Raw genomic sequence first — 15756 nt, 5'->3', positions numbered from 1 at the left:
AGTTCAGCATCACACCTCATTTCTTTACTCACCAAGAGCCTCCAAATGTTGAAATCAATATTTAGTTTTTCTTCTGAGGCTAGCATGCTAACCAGCTAGCTCCTGAGCAGCCAGACTGTCCGTGAGCTTCCAGGCTGCTGATAGGCTTCATCACTTAAACACTTCTTCTTGAAACAGGTTAAAAAAAAAAAAAAAAGAAAAGAAAAGGAGAAATTCATTCTTTTCCAGGTAGAGATTTTTTTTAATGTAGCAGCAAATTCACACAACAATATACAGATGTAACATCACAACTCGTAGCAGCAGCTAAATACTGTTGTGTGGACACAGTGAAAAGGCCACAATCTCTCTCTTACCTCTAAAGTGTCATTTTTTCCCCCCTCAACACAAAAATCATGAAAGCTTAAAAAAGAAATAGATCTTTTCTCTGATCGCCTCCCTCTACTGTACGGAACATATAATATTGCAGAGAAATTACAACCTCTTGAAAAAAATATTATAGACAAAAAAGGTAACAGAATAATCAACACAAATCAACCAACACAAGCTCGTTAAATTAATCAGAAAGAATCAGTTCCATCAGTAAATGAGAACTAAAAGCATAAATCCAAACCCCAAAACTAATCCAACCTTCATGTTTCCTGTCAGGAAACTTGCTCTTCTAAAATCGAAACCTGGGATCAACTGTTCAAAGGCAACAACATCGGAATACTTTGGCTCCAGAGAAGGAGACGGCGTGAGTCCGTCCACCGCTCAGCTAAGGCATTGATAAATATTGATGTGAACCAGAGATGGAAACACTGATAATGCTGATTGATCTGACGATACCTGATTGATAGATGCTTGGTGGTCAGTTCGGGTTAGTTCTGGGAGGCAGCGCAGCAGAGAAGCAAAGTTTCGAGGCAGCAGGAAGTACATTGTAGTCACATACTGGTAAGGACTCGAGTGTTGTGAATGCAAAGTGCAGGTTTCAGGGTGATTATGTTTTGCATCTTGCTCGACTTGGCTTTTACCTTAAACCGTCCAGAGGTTGGTTTGGTGTGATTATTAGGATATTTAGCTTCGGCGTTTTCCAGACGAATCTGAGCCTCCTGGAGGATTTTCCTGCAGTCTTTGACCACATTCAGACGTCAGCGTCCAGATGTGATGGCAGATGGGACGAGGAGGAGTGTTTTATTTCATTTCCGGCACATCTGTCCCATTTACTCCTCGTTCCTCTTGGCGTCACAAGGCCGAACTGTCACTTTGGCCATTTTGCATCCCCCGCTAAACAAGTGGTGCATTTTAGGGAGTCAGAACAGGAGGGAGGGGAACGCAGCGAGGCGTCTGCCAGGATCAGTCGTCATAGTCTCCATCACAGCCGTAATCTGGAGGGAAAGACCAGCAAGTCCAATCAGCACACAGGAAAATTACAAGCTGGAGACTGAATTCAACTCTACTGGTGGTAAAAAGAATTAGATAAGATCAGATTGTGTTGAAGTCTATGGGAACATGTCCCTACATAAACATTCCCTTAATCGATTCATGGTCTCTGTTTCTAGTTTCAAATCTAAGAATTAATATGCAGCCGGTGATGTTTTTTTTTTTTTTTTCTTTAACTGATTTCACAGTTGGATGTTTAGTCTTCAGTGTTAAACTCTTTCTGCCTGACGCTGCTGTGTTCATTTTCTTATGACTATAAAATATTTGCATTTATTTGTATACATTTTTTAAAAAAGAATAAAGGTTTTGGCATTAAATATTCTTTGGTGCTTTCATTGAAAACAAACAAATTTGTTGTCTGAGAACATTTGGAACAACAGCCAAACTGATTTGATGTGGAAAAAATAATAATGAAAAGGTTAAGAAGTCCAGAGAGGATGTAGAAAGTGTCAGTTCAGGGTCTGCAGCAGTCACCGCTCACCTCAGAGGTGCTGCCCAGAGCCTGACCCTGACCTTTGACCTCTCAGGGGAGTGTCCCTACAGGAATCAATTAAGTGGCTCAGGACTTTTTACGGCCGCAGTCAGAGACCCTAAATTTTAACAGCCACAGACGTGAAGTGAAGGAATTCAATTTTAGCAACGGCTCATTAAACACACGGAGTCGCAGCAGAAGCCGAGTCGTGACCCGGAGCAGCAGATTCATTAAAAAACTGATTCCAGCTATTTGACAGAGCCGAGGCAGCGCCAGGCTGAGAGCTGGCATCGAGTCTCAGAGTCCTTCAAAGTTCCAAAACGTGAAATAGGTCTGATCAGTCTGATCCTGATTCTGACCAACTTCAGGGGATTTTATCTTGTATCATTTTAGAATTTATCACTGTTTTTTTATTTGTTGAGATTTGAAGCCTTGGACTGAACACTGATGATAGTTTTCTCATTTAACTTATCACACCAATGATCTCAATTCCTACTTGATGTGTCTTGATGAACTTTTCCACATTAAAATCATCTGTGTTACAGATGTTGTATACAGTAACCTTCATTTTATTCAGGATAACTGCTGATTTGGTTGTCTCTCAATGCCGTCACATCCCGTCATCGAGCCTTTGTTTAGATTTAGGTCACATTTGTTTAGATTTTGGCCATTTTAAAAGAAATATTTGAAGCAGCTTCAAAATTTTAGACATTTAAATGGATGAAGGCCAATCAATGAATCAAAATATAATCTTATAAAAAGGTTTGTTGCCTCAGAGACACTCTGGCCTGAATATTAGATTTTCCAGATGCTACATCATTCCAATTGAAACCTCACAGTGTTTTAAGGTTATGTGCAGCCAGAGTCTGGAACTACTTCCTGACGTCGGTCCTGAAGGATTATGGGTAAAAGTACTCTCTTCAATGTGAACTGAGGAATAGTCAGAGTGTTGAACTGACCGTTGCTGCCCATCAGCTGCATGGCGCTGACACAAGCCTCCTCCTCCTCTTCCTCATCATCATCAGCGGCTCCATCGTCGTAGACGACCGGCCCGCTCTCCACCACCACTGAGTTGACGGGGGTGGCGACAGGCAGCGGCAGGGGGTTGGAGTCGGCAACCTATGCAAACAGGAAATATTGTCACTTGAGCGTCGTTCAACGTTTTTAATATTTTCCTCTGCAAGACGCACGAGCCCCCGCCCCCCAGGGAAATCTAAGCTCGGTGTGATCTCATATGCCCCACTTCCTTTAAAATGGTAGAAAATAATAGAGAGCGTTGCGAGCTGCAGGGCAGGTGAGGAAATATTTCATCTGCAGCTTCTCCACATGCGACTCGACGCAGCGCCGGAGCGGAACCACAGCCTTTTATTATCCGACACCACATTATTACACTTCCTCACCGCCACAGCACCGGACTGGGAATCTTACCAGCAGGTCAGAAGTTAACCAGACCCCCCAGGCCCAAACATCCCCTTCAAGGTTCATAAGAACCCATGAAATTAAAAAACGAGGGCTGAGTGTGGATGAGGGGCAGGAATATAATTAGACTGCCCTTTTTTTAGTTTCACCCCATTTACATTGTCTAAGTTAAACTGTGTAAATGTTCACACAAAGGAAACCCCCCCCCCCCCAAAGTTACCCCTCTGGGCATCTGCAGCTGATAACCTGCAACCACCACTTCCAGGTGCATTATGGGGAATACTAAAAGAGACCGGAACAGAAACTGAAGTTTTCAGCAGCACAAACGTTCGGCTCACACTGTCGTCCATTTTTAGGGATGAACTAATTTTGGTGTGCGTGAAGCAGACCATGTTAGGCCGTGACTGAAGAATTAATTTGCCAACGCTGACACAGGTCAACATAAATGTCAAACAGGATGCAACGACCTAAACACTGATGACATTTTATACCCAAAAGGTCAAAAGTGAAGCTCGCTGTGACACGATCGCTGGAAGAGAGGACCGACTTCTCCACTTCAGCCCAGCGATGAACTGTGCGAGGTGACAAAGTGCGACACCAGAAACTTAAATGTCTCACTTTGGTTTCTGACTGACTTTCATTCAGGATCCGCCTTCTTTTTTAGAATCCTCCTCAGACGGAGAGGAGATCTGCAGGTAATCACCTTCCTTTCAGCCGGTGGGTGTTCCTGTTGGAGCCCCGGCTGGGGCCCCTCGCCTCACCTTCCCTTCTTCTCCCTCCTTTCATTTTATTCCAAGTTTCCCCTCCTTCCTTTCTCCCTCATTCCTTCAGAGTGATCAACAGCCAGCGATTATAGAGAGAGAAAACTGCACTTTAAATATGAAGCACCTCCTCCTTTCTCCCCCGTCTCCCCTCGCTTCGTCCATTTGTTTCCTCCCTGTAGCTCCTCGCTGGGCCGTAAAAAGCCTCCTCATCACAGGAGCTGGATGCCTCATTAACTGCCGGAGAACGCAGGCGGTTAATGTGAAGAAATAAAAAAATAATAATAAATAAAAGGAAAAGTGTAAACATGGTGCTCCAACTAATTAAAGGGTGAGAGCTATTAAATAGGTCGGGGTGACGGGCGTCTGAGAGGAGAGGAAGCCGCAGAGAAGGCGGCGAGCGACTGATTACAACTTGTACTTATACACATAATTTGGCACTACAAATACCCCCTCAGAGGCAGATCCTCAAACTGTGGAGTATTTACACAGACCTGCAACGAGCTGCAGGAGACATGATCGGCATTCAGAAGAGCTTTCATTGGTTTTGAAAGCAGGAAGTGCAAAGTGACAGGCCAACAGTCATCAGGCCCCTGTTGGATGACAGAATGACTCCCAGCAGAACTGACAGGATTAATAAACGATTCTGATTCATTAAATGATGGTCAGATCTTAATCTCATCGAGCAGCCTAACTAAGCTCTGAACATCGAAAAAGCTCCACACAGAAACACTCCATGTCTGGAAATCAAACCATCAGACGTGAGCGGATGTTAAATTCAAACAACCTACGGAGCTTTCTGGAACAAACAGGCATGAATTAAAATCTGGACTCTGAGTCCGAGGAACCAGCTCGAACCGGTTTCCTTCTGTCATGTCTGACTTATCAGGGCCGTCACGACACCGAATACAGGCCAGAAAAATGTGAGTTCATCAAAAGCCTAAAAATTATTTAATATCTTTGTGTTTCCCTGTAGGTGTGTTGGATCAGCGGGTCAGTGTGCGTCAGCAGGACGAGCTGGAAACCGACAGCTTCACACGGACTCGGCCGTCGGCTGCCAGGACGATCGCTTGCATAAGCAGAGGACAGCTGCAGCGGCGGAGCGACCGTCTGCAGTTTAAAGCCCTTCTCTCCTGTGACCTCATCGCCTCTTTCACATTTCTGAGCCTCTCTGAAAATCCCCACTTCCTGACTGCGCTGTCTGCTGCCTCCGTCTCAAAGCGGGCTGGGAACAGCTGGACCGCTTTCACTTGGCACACATCGACTCGTTACTCCTTCTGTGCCTTGTAAACTCATCATTTCCTCCCTCGGCGTGTGTGAGAAACCTACAGACGGGTCGGCGAAGTGAAGCGACGCACTTCTCTTTTCGATCTGGGCCTGTCGCTGCAACGAAAACGGGAGCATTACATAACAGGAACGGCCTTGGCCAATGGCGGCGGCCGTTTTCCTCCGGTTCCCAAGGGAAAGTGTGGTGGGGGGGTTGCTAAGTAACAAGCCTTGTTGACTCGGCCCCTCGTGGCAATGTTTTCTTCCTGGTTGACAGAGCCTGAGCTCCCTGAGCTCCACCATTCAGAGCTGCCAACAGCACATGATGGAGCAGACAAAGAGCGAGCCGGAGGAGGAGGAGGATGGAGGGATGGGAAGGAATGTGGAGGCAGAAAGAAACAGAAAGGGGTAAAAAAAAAAAAAAAAAAAACTGACTGGAGGGAGGAAAGAAAAGGAGGTGGAGGACTGACGGGTCACTGCTGATTTTCTTCCCACTGCAAATTCCCTTCTGAAAGTTTCTCACTTCCTCAACATCTCATTAAATCCAGATTATCCAGGATAATTCGACGTACCGACACTAATGAAGCACCACAATCACACGGCTGCTGTCCGTGTTTAAACGTGAAGGATGGACGAAGACAGGGAGAGCAGAGGATTCTGGGAAGATGTGAGCTCAGGTGGAGATCTTAAAGCGGTTACCTGCTGACGTTGAATAAAACCAGGTCCAGGTTTCAGACAGATGTCGCTCACAGCCGCTCCGCCAGCCGGAGACCGCTGTGATGACGTTCCGTTCTTCTAAATTTGATTTGTATGTAGTTTCGTTGTCGCTGCAGCTCCAGGATTTATTTACTACTCAACCTTTCCAGTAAAAACCAGAGCAGGGAGTCAGTAACTCCTGCAGATGTTCAAGTGTGAATCAGCCGGTACGTTCGCCTTCCTCCATCAGTGAGGGATGGCAGATGACACTAAAGACTCCACTACCCATGAGCCCCTGCTGCTCCCAACATGGATGAATCTTGGAGTCAAAATACTGAATCCAAAATTCGTCTTAAATGTACGATTTCTTCTCAGTTCTTCTTCAGTTTTAACGCCGGCTTCTGTAGCTTTGGCTTTTTCCAGAGGAAACGGGATGTCCATCTTTTGGACTTAAAAAACTGAAGTGGTCCACCTTAAACTTCTCCAACACTGGACTCCCAGAATCCGTCCTGTTTTTTCCCCATTCTGGAGTGTTGAAGATGAATCATGGAGCTTAACAGGCGAAAAATAAATGAGAAATGAGACGGAGCAGCAGAGGAAGGTGAAGGTGAAGCCGGAAGACGAGGGGGAGAAGAGAGACCTGAAAGGGAAATTTAAGACATTTCTGATCCTGTAAATCTAAGTGTGATTGAATTTGGAGTCCAATTTAAAATCAAATTAAGAAACAAAGTTGGAAAAATGAGCCTGTTTCTCCTTGAAGTTGGTCGGTGGAAGCTGTGAAGCTTCCACGGGCAGAATGAGGACATCCGTAAAATGAACTGTTCAAAGACACCAGCTCTACAGCAGATAGGACACACACCGTCTGAAAGCTGGAGCCTGGCCAACAGAAACCCATCACTGCAGGGCGGCCGGAAAAAGGACCAGGGAAAGTGCTTTTCAAGACGTTTTTATGTTCAACTTTAAGGCTGTATTTATTTTAAGACCCTGTCAAAGGTTTTAGGAGCAGGGAGCAGCCCGAGGGGAGGAGGAGTAATAAGGGAAGGGCAAACAAAGACGACCAGGTTCAGCTCCTCCGCCGGCCTGAGCCCAGATTTTATTTATCCTCCGACCGCTCGGCAGGAGATCCCAGCAATCAGCAATCAGCTTTTAATGGCCGCCAGCAGAGACTGACGAGGAGTTCCAATCTGTCTCCAGGTTTGTGGAGACAGAGGCCTCCGGACCCCTTTAAGCTGTTTCAGAGGAGAAAAGTCTCCACATCTCCGAGTTCACCAGATTAAAGATAGGAGCTGTTAAGAGCTTTTTAAAATCACAGAGAGAGTGATGTGGCCGCTCACCTGTTCCATCGCCAGCTTCTTGTTGGGCTGTCCGGTGATGAACGGCTTCAACCTGCAACACACAGCAACAACACAATGTCAACACAACCTGACACTTTCTCCACATCTCAGATTTGTACTGTTCAACACGTTCATCCTGCTGCTGGATCGAAGGACGGATGAACGAATGACACAAGAACAGAGTGATGAATCTGCTCCGGTCAGTAAAAATACCAACAAAACAAAACAACGATAAATTAGACCAGAACTGAACATAAATAAATAAATAGAGTTTAAAAAGGCGCTCTTTTTTAACCAGGTGATTACAGGACGCAGCAGAACTGACCGAAAACACAGACTGTAATCTTAAACGGTCTCTGTGACCTTGATGTCCCGCGGCTGAGGAAAATGAAGACCATTATTCATCATGTGGACGATCCGTTCCGAAAAGCCGGCGAGTCGAAGACAAATTTAAATGAACCTCTCAAAGCCCCGAAGTCCTGATATTCATTTGTAGATATTATATTTTCAGATATTTGGAGAAAATAAAATCTTCAGTCTGAGGTTTGGGATTAGATTTCATTGTTCACCTCAGCGGTGAGGACACGTCTGTCTCTTTCTGCTCCGCTTTCTTTCTAGTTTCCTCATTTCCAGTTCCCAGTTTGAGTTTGTTGCCTGAAGGAAAAACAGGACAAGACTGACGAGACGCCGGAACACTGAGCTTTAATAAAAGTCTCGGCCTCCAACGTGTCAACAACACAACCCTGCAATAACGAATGTTAATGAGACGAGCTGCGACAGCCGATTCTGATTTTATCAGTCGGACAAGCTGATTGGACGAGCTCATGTTTGCTAACATGAGCTCGGCCTTGGAAAGCCTTTTCATGTCAAAATCAAAACGTGACTTTCCAAAAACCTTCAATCCATCTTTCATGCCAACTTCGCTCCAACTGGGCGACCGATCAGGCCGCAGCGCTTTTAAGGTTTTAAGGTAAAAACAAACCTAACGCAGATATTTTAATATTCATCGTTTTAAGTATGAACTTACATGAATGTTCTTCATTTTGCTCCCATAAATCAGTCCAGTAAGCAGAATGAACCCCCCCACGCCCCCGCCGCACAAAACTGAAACACATCATGATGAATATTTATAGTTACTGCTGAGGACAGCTTTTGTCGATTCGTGTTTTGTTTAAAAAGCAGGACAAGGAAAAAGAAAAAGCTGAGCTGAATATTAACATCTTCTGTTGCAGATAATATTTTGAATATCTCACTGCTGACATGTTACGGGGGGGGGTCTGATCCAGCCGATTGGCAGGAAACTGAAAGTGATGGGAACGGGATAAATAAATAACGTGTGAATATGAAAGGCTGACTGACACGTCGAACTGACGATCTCTTCCCAGACGGTCGCAGAGATAATCAGCGATGAGGCGCTAATTCCTGAGCAGCCGTTCCCTCGGCCCGCTGGCTGGAATTAGCATCGTTCCCGGAGGGGTCCCCCCCTTCGCCCACCCGGCCCGGCGCTGAGCCCTCCCTGGGGGCGTACAGTAAGTGTTCAACTCTCACTGATAAGAGAGAGCACGAGTGAGCTTTTAATTAATCTGCTTTAACCAGCGGAGGGGGGTGGGGGTAACAGAGAATGTGGCATCCTCACCCCTCCCTCCCCAAAGCTCATTATAACATCCCAGCCAGGCCACCAACTCATCCCCCGCTGTGTGAACCATGCAGGCTGTACATGTGCTAGACGACACTCCCCCCGAGTCCTGACCTGGACGCCCGGGGGGGGGGAGTAATCAACAGGCAGAGAGTGAGGAAGCATGGGGGGGGCGGGAAGGAAAGGGAACAGGCAGAGGAAACAAGGGAGGGAAGGAAGGGGAGATAGGAAGAGGAAACAAGGGAGGGAAGGAAAGGAGATAGGAAGAGGAAACAAGGGAGGGAAGGAAAGGAGATAGGAAGAGGAAACAAGGGAGGGAAGGAAAGGAGATAGGAAGAGGAAACAAAGGGAGGGAAGGAAGGGGAGATAGGAAGAGGAAACAAGGGAGGGAAGGAAAGGAGATAGGAAGAGGAAACAAGGGAGGGGGTAGGGGGGCGGGAAGGAAAGGAGATAGGAAGAGGAAACAAAGGGAGGGAAGGAAGGGGAGATAGGAAGAGGAAACAAAGGGAGGGAAGGAAAGGAGATAGGAAGAGGAAACAAGGGAGGGGGTAGGGGGGCGGGAAGGAAAGGAGATAGGAAGAGGAAACAAAGGGAGGGAAGGAAAGGAGATAGGAAGAGGAAACAAGGGAGGGAAGGAAAGGAGATAGGAAGAGGAAACAAGGGAGGGAAGGAAAGGAGATAGGAAGAGGAAACAGGGGAATCTGAGACTCCGATAAAACCCTGAATCCATTAAAGGTTCGATGACCTACATACTGAAAAACAATAAACACCTGAAAACAGGAAGGACACTTTCACAGTAAAAGTCCCAAACAAGTGGTCAAAGGTCAGGCTTTAATGGAATGATCTACTGCTCCCGCTCCCCAGAGGATGAAGCTCCACGACCTTCCCTCTATCACTTCCATTAAGTTAAAATGTGGATGATCATGTTCCTCAGCTGCTCCACTGGTCTGAAGTCTATGGGAAAATGTCCCTCCTCCTCCTCAGTAAACGTTTTCCTGATGAGTTTACGTTCTCAGTCTGAAATACAACATGATGTTCGTTTTTAAATGATGCTCCATTTAGGGGAGGGGCTAGGGGGCGGGGCTACACCTTCTCCTTCTAAGATGTCCGTCTCACAGATTCCAGCCTGAAGCCCTTTAACAGCTGATGTCACCGTGGTGATGTTTGGTTAATTTCACATTTCTCACAAACTCAGCACGGCAATAAAAACGTCCCAGTTTCTCAGAATAATGAACAAACTTCTTGTTCGACGGATTTAATTATGAATTAGTTTCATCTGAAGGTTAAAATAAAAAACAACACAAAAAAGAACAGTTGCCTACAAGCTGAATGAAACTGAAACTGAGCTTCTTGTTCAGAATTACAAATATTTTCATTTCTGTTTCTGTCGGAGTCTCTGAGGTCTTTTACACCAAGAGACATTTTCTAATGAAAGCAGCAGCTAATGTTGTGTGTGAACGCAACACACACACACACACACACACACATTACCACATTCACTTCCCTACTGATTTCATTTCCTGCAATAGATCCATTTTAACCCCCCCCCCCCCCCTTCGCCATTTCATGGGTTTTCTTGTGTGAGTTTCTTGTGTTGCCTCATCGACATTAGTGTTTGTGTGCATGTCTGACATTTTGTTGTTGTTTTGCTTGTTAGCGTCGAGGAGAAACGTTTCCACGACGCTCCTGTTGTCTGCAGTCTCGCCATTACTTGATTGCGTCTGCTCACCGTGTTTGTTTTCAGGAATCAAATTCTATTTCCGATCACCTCGTCTGCGTCTCAGCACCACACAAACAAACCGAGATGAACAGTAATACGGAAATTATTTCATTATTCGCACAATAATCCGATCAATAACACAACGAGGAGGAAGGACGAGAAGGAGACAAGGAATAATCTGCAAACTGGGGTTGGATGGAATTAGTTCTGCAATGATGATAATCTGAGCTTCAAACTCAATTTTCCAGCTGGGGGCTGACAACACAAACACACACGCAGATACAGAAACACACAAATACACACAGCCTCCTTCAGCACAATTAAATCAGGCATAATCACAAAAACCCACACTCACGCAACTGTAGTGCACTAATACTTTCCCAGACACAAAATCCACAAACTCAAGCGCACAAGGATGGACACACACGCAACCCTGCATACAGACACACAATGGAGCCTCACACACAGTCTCTCATTTGTGCAGAGTGGTGTCCATTCAGGCTGCAGTGCATTGTGGGCCAGTGTGCGGCTTGGCAGGAGGAGACGCACAGTCAGCCAAAAGAACTGATTGTGTTTTCTTCTCCTCTGGCCAGTCCATCCTGCACTGACCCCATTCACCACACACAGACACACACAGACACACACGTCAGAGCGTCCCTCCTCTTAAGATGCTGCATTGACTTGAACTCATTGAGGACCAGCCACCTAAACTCAAGACTGGCTCTGGTCCTCATGACAACTAATGGTCTTCACACACAGACACACACAGACACACACACCTAAACGTTTATTAATGAGGTTTCTCATGAAAGGAAAGGTGTGTTCAGACAGAATGGACCATAATATGAGAACCTGTGTGTGTCTGTGTGTGTCACAGGCCAGTGGCATGACCAGAGGGAAGGATCAAAGTGTCACACACCACTAATCACACAAATGGGTAGGATCACATGCTATTAACACACCATCTACACACACAGACACACACTAGAAAGAGATGAAAGGGTTTACAGGAGTATGATCTCACTTGTGTGCGCGCGCACACACACACACACACACACACACACACACACACACAGGACTGATTCAAACATTTCTGCTCAGAAAAACAACAGGAAGTGAATTGACAGCACAACGTCAGCACTTTTCCCTTTTAAAACCATTTCTATGTTACACAACAAACAACTTTAACACACAACGAGGCAGTTTGAAACTGTCCTGAACGACGACGACACACAAAGTCTGAAAAACAGAAGTCAAACATAAGTACACATTGTGTTGAACGTCCAAACAGTCCGGTCAACAACGCGGATCAACAACCTGCAGCCAACAACAAATAAACAAACCAAAAAGGCGAAGTCTTCAGCCGTCAGTCAGCTGACTCCGATTCTTTCATCTCCGACATCACCTGAGAGACGGCGGCAGGCCGATTAAACAGACATAGCAACCGCCGTATCCATGGCCACCGCTTCCCCATGGAACTGCTGGGGAGAAAAAAAAAAAAAAGGTGGCTTGCGGTGGTAACGAGGCAGGAACAAGACCAACGCCTCCATCTTCTTGGCTACCATGGCAACAAAATGGCGTTTAACTCAGTCACAAAGGACCAGGTCACACAGTCACATGATGCGTCAACATGGCCGCCGCCTGGCTGACGTCAGGCTGCCCACCGGCTCACAGGTTAATAACTTAAAATGGATCCTAACGCAGACAGGGCGGCGAGGGTCGGGTGATGTGACGCCGTCTGTTAAAACCAGTAAGAAGCAGAGCTGAGTTTTCCAGATCAGCTTTTTATTTGGAGGAAGCAGAACTGGACGACTTCTGTGACATCAGATCAAAGTTCAGCTTTGAAGTCTGGGGGATTAAACTGAAGCGCAGTGAAATTGAATGATGGGAAATTGTGATGTCACTTTATTGTAAATGTCACTCTCAGCTGGTCGAGTTGGGACAAATTGTTAATAAGTGACTAAACACACTTGGAGCTCGATGGAGGTCGCTCCGCTGCGGTGCATTCTGGGGAGTCGGTGACATTTCAGACACTTTTTATTACTGAGGAGAAACTCTTCATCAAAAAGAAACACGCACACACACACACCTGTGTGTATCTTTGTTGTGTAGAGAACAGCAGGATCACGTGTGTGTCTGTGGCCTTTAGTTTGACGTGTTAATGATTTTCTTAAAAAGGCAGATGGCCCTTCCTCTTCTTCATCACTTCCTTTAACTTTGATCTAAAGAAACAAAGTCGGCCTTTTGTGTTTGTTAATGTTTAATCTTATTTACAGTTTTCTCTTCAGCTCACTCTGTTTGTTTTCGTTTTATTTGTTTATGAATACATCTTAATACATATTTTATACCGAGCTTCTTCTCTGCTGTCAAATCAAGCAGATTCTGCTGGAATTCATTTCATCTGTTTAAAAAAAAAAAAAAAAAAAAAGGAGTTTGACGATGATGAAACGATGAAGATTGACAGTCAGTGGAGGAAACGACGCGGCTCTTAAACCCGAACAGCACGCCGTCCGGCGGGATTCAGGCCGCCTGTCCGCAGCTCACACTGAAGAGATGACAGCAATGATTAATCTGAGCTCACTGGGGAGGGGGAGTCACTTACAGAGGTCGGAGGTCAAACGGCCGTCAACAGCACTGCTGGACGCCTGCGGCGGCAGACCTCTGTCTCCATGGCAACCATCTACAGCAGCGGGGAGTGGCTCCTGACGCCCGGCCAGGCTTTGACGAGCGACACGGCGGCCATGTATAAATCACTCCCATAGGAAAACAATGGGGGCCACATGTTGCCTTCTCATAAAGGACGGCCCCCCCAGAGCACAGACGTTTGGACCCTCAACCTGAATAAATAATAACAATATCTGTCTGTGAAGAAATGAAAACAACAGTCGGTCCGGGGTCACGTGAGGGAGGGGACGGAGGACCTGAGCAGGTGAGCAGCTCTGACGCTGACAGATTCCCCGCAGAGAACAGCTTATTTTATTCATTTCTGAGTGTGAGCTCAGAAAACGGCCCATAAAACTAAATCATCGTCGTGTTTCATTGATCAGGCTCGTAAGAGAGATGGAAACGGAAGACATTACAAGTTTCCTGCAGAGATTTATCAGCAAACAAACAAACAGCTGTGTTCGTTTCAACACTTCAGGCGCGGTTTGTCTCCAAAGTGACATCCGTGAAGATTTCTCTGCTAAACGTCGGTAACAGAAGCTGAACTCCACGTTGGTCCAGACGGACCATCATGCATTGCAGCATTGCAGGAAATAGCTGCAGAAGAAGACGCTGTGTCCCTCACAGCTCTGTGATTTCCACACAGACCAAAAAAAATTTGCTCATCAGCAAAATGTAAAGCTAATGAGCGCAATGCATGATGGTTATATTGATCTGTTGGTGGCCATCGAACGATTTGATGCATTATGGGAAACCATCAGTCTGCTGTGTACGACTGTTAGGCAGCTTCTCTTTTTAATCTTATTAACAACATTTTCTTTAAGAAATCTCTTATTTATCCATTTGTTTGTGTAACCTATCGTTTTACTTTGTTAGTGTTCGGCTGAAGATGTGGTCCAGTCAGCAGCGTCTGTTTCTCTGTTTTTCCTCCTTCAGCTCCTATAAAAAGCTCCTTGTGTCTTTTAGCTGCTCCGTCTCTTCAGAGATCAGGTCAGCGTGTACGCTAATGAGAGCTGACTAAAACAATTAATACTGATTTGAGTTTAGATGGTCGTGTGCAGGAAAATGATTATTCTGACCTTCTAATCAGCGACTGCACGTGTTATTTTTAAAGGTTTATGATGTATTTATGAAGAACAACAAATTCTCATCTGAAGCTGTTTTCTGCTTTTATCCGATCAGTAAACAGATGAGTCGGTTTCACTCACTCATCTGTTGTGACAGCAAAAGCGCACACTCGACACACTTTTCTCTTCAGTAAGGCGTCACGACTTTCTGTTGGCCGACTGGTTCGATGTCGCTGCTCACTTCCTGTTTCCCTTTCCCCTCGAATAGCCTGCTATCTCTGAGACGCCATGAAACTTAGTCCATCTCCATCTAATAATCAGCCTCCTCCTCTTGTTTTTTCTTTTTTTTGCTTTATATCTTTTCACTGCCCCCCCCCCCACACACCATCTCACCTCCTTCTCTCATCCACTCCTCCCTGACTCTCTCCCTGTTAGGCTATCAGTCTCTGCCTGGCTTAGTGGCTCGTTCCTAATCAGCTTACTGCCAATGAGACTAAGCCTGAGCTGAAAAGGCGATTGAGGGAGGCCATTTAGCCGCCGGCTGACAACTGGCAGTAGCTGTGGGGGATGGTGTCAATAAAACTTAGCAAGGAAGGAGGAAAAAGAATCTAAAAATGAAGCTAATACATCATCTCGGGCCTTCAGAGAGAATGGAGCGACCTGAGAGCGAAGATAAAGCGGGACAAAGAGGAAGCGGCTCGCTGTATTTCCGTGTTGAGCCGTTTCCTTCTTGCGGCTTCAAGGGGGGGGCGGGGGGGCTCTTCAGCTGCTAATCTGTGCTGCGGCCCTGCGAGGCCGTGAACTACCACAATAGCATCAACTCTTTTTTAGTGTCAACATTTTGGGTTGCTGGCTGGGCGATTTTTTTTTTGTGGCTGTGGTTTAGCTGTGGATGAAAACTGGGATGTTTTCCAAATGGCCCAGTTTTTGGAGTTGCCCTCAAAATTCCAGCCCCGGCTCTGCCATTAGTTAGAGTGCGAGGCCGCGCTGCCGCAGAACAAAGCGTCGGCTGTTGGAAACTGTTTGCACGGAGGAGGCTGAGGAGGGAAAGCTGCTGTTACTGCGAGCCGAGCTGGATGTCCAGATTCAAAAGGATGCTCTGATTTCCCAGCACTTCATGGGGGGGTGGGATTAAATATCTGAGCATCTCTCTGATGAGAGTGGGAGCTAAAGACCTAAATGTAAATGTATGTGAAACGTGCTCCCGGCGGTGGAGCCTGTCGGCCTCCAGCAGCTTCTTTTATGTTCGAACGGCGGAGCTCCAGCTCAGTGAACATGTTCCCTCCTCAGCCCAGAACATCA

At 46.0% G+C, this 15756-nt stretch overlaps 1 protein-coding gene across 1 annotated transcript in view; it reads right to left on the bottom strand.

The window, feature by feature from the left end:
* Positions 1–230: 230 nt before the first annotated feature.
* The window catches only part of brf1a (BRF1 general transcription factor IIIB subunit a), a 64529-nt gene continuing 49003 nt past the window's right edge, over positions 231–15756 (bottom strand). The window contains exons 17-19 of the mRNA XM_029493549.1: positions 7368–7419; positions 2851–3010; positions 231–1364 (exon numbers count right to left, since the gene is read on the bottom strand). Coding sequence (XP_029349409.1) covers positions 1333–1364; positions 2851–3010; positions 7368–7419 — 244 coding nt within the window. The 3' untranslated portion in view covers positions 231–1332. The remainder of the gene's footprint in view (positions 1365–2850; positions 3011–7367; positions 7420–15756) is intronic.

Source organism: Echeneis naucrates, chromosome 22, assembly GCF_900963305.1.
Source record: "Echeneis naucrates chromosome 22, fEcheNa1.1, whole genome shotgun sequence".
Taxonomy (NCBI): Eukaryota; Metazoa; Chordata; class Actinopteri; order Carangiformes; family Echeneidae; genus Echeneis; species Echeneis naucrates.
The sequence above is the reverse complement of the archived record's forward strand: the minus strand, read 5'-3'. Positions and strand labels throughout refer to the sequence as shown.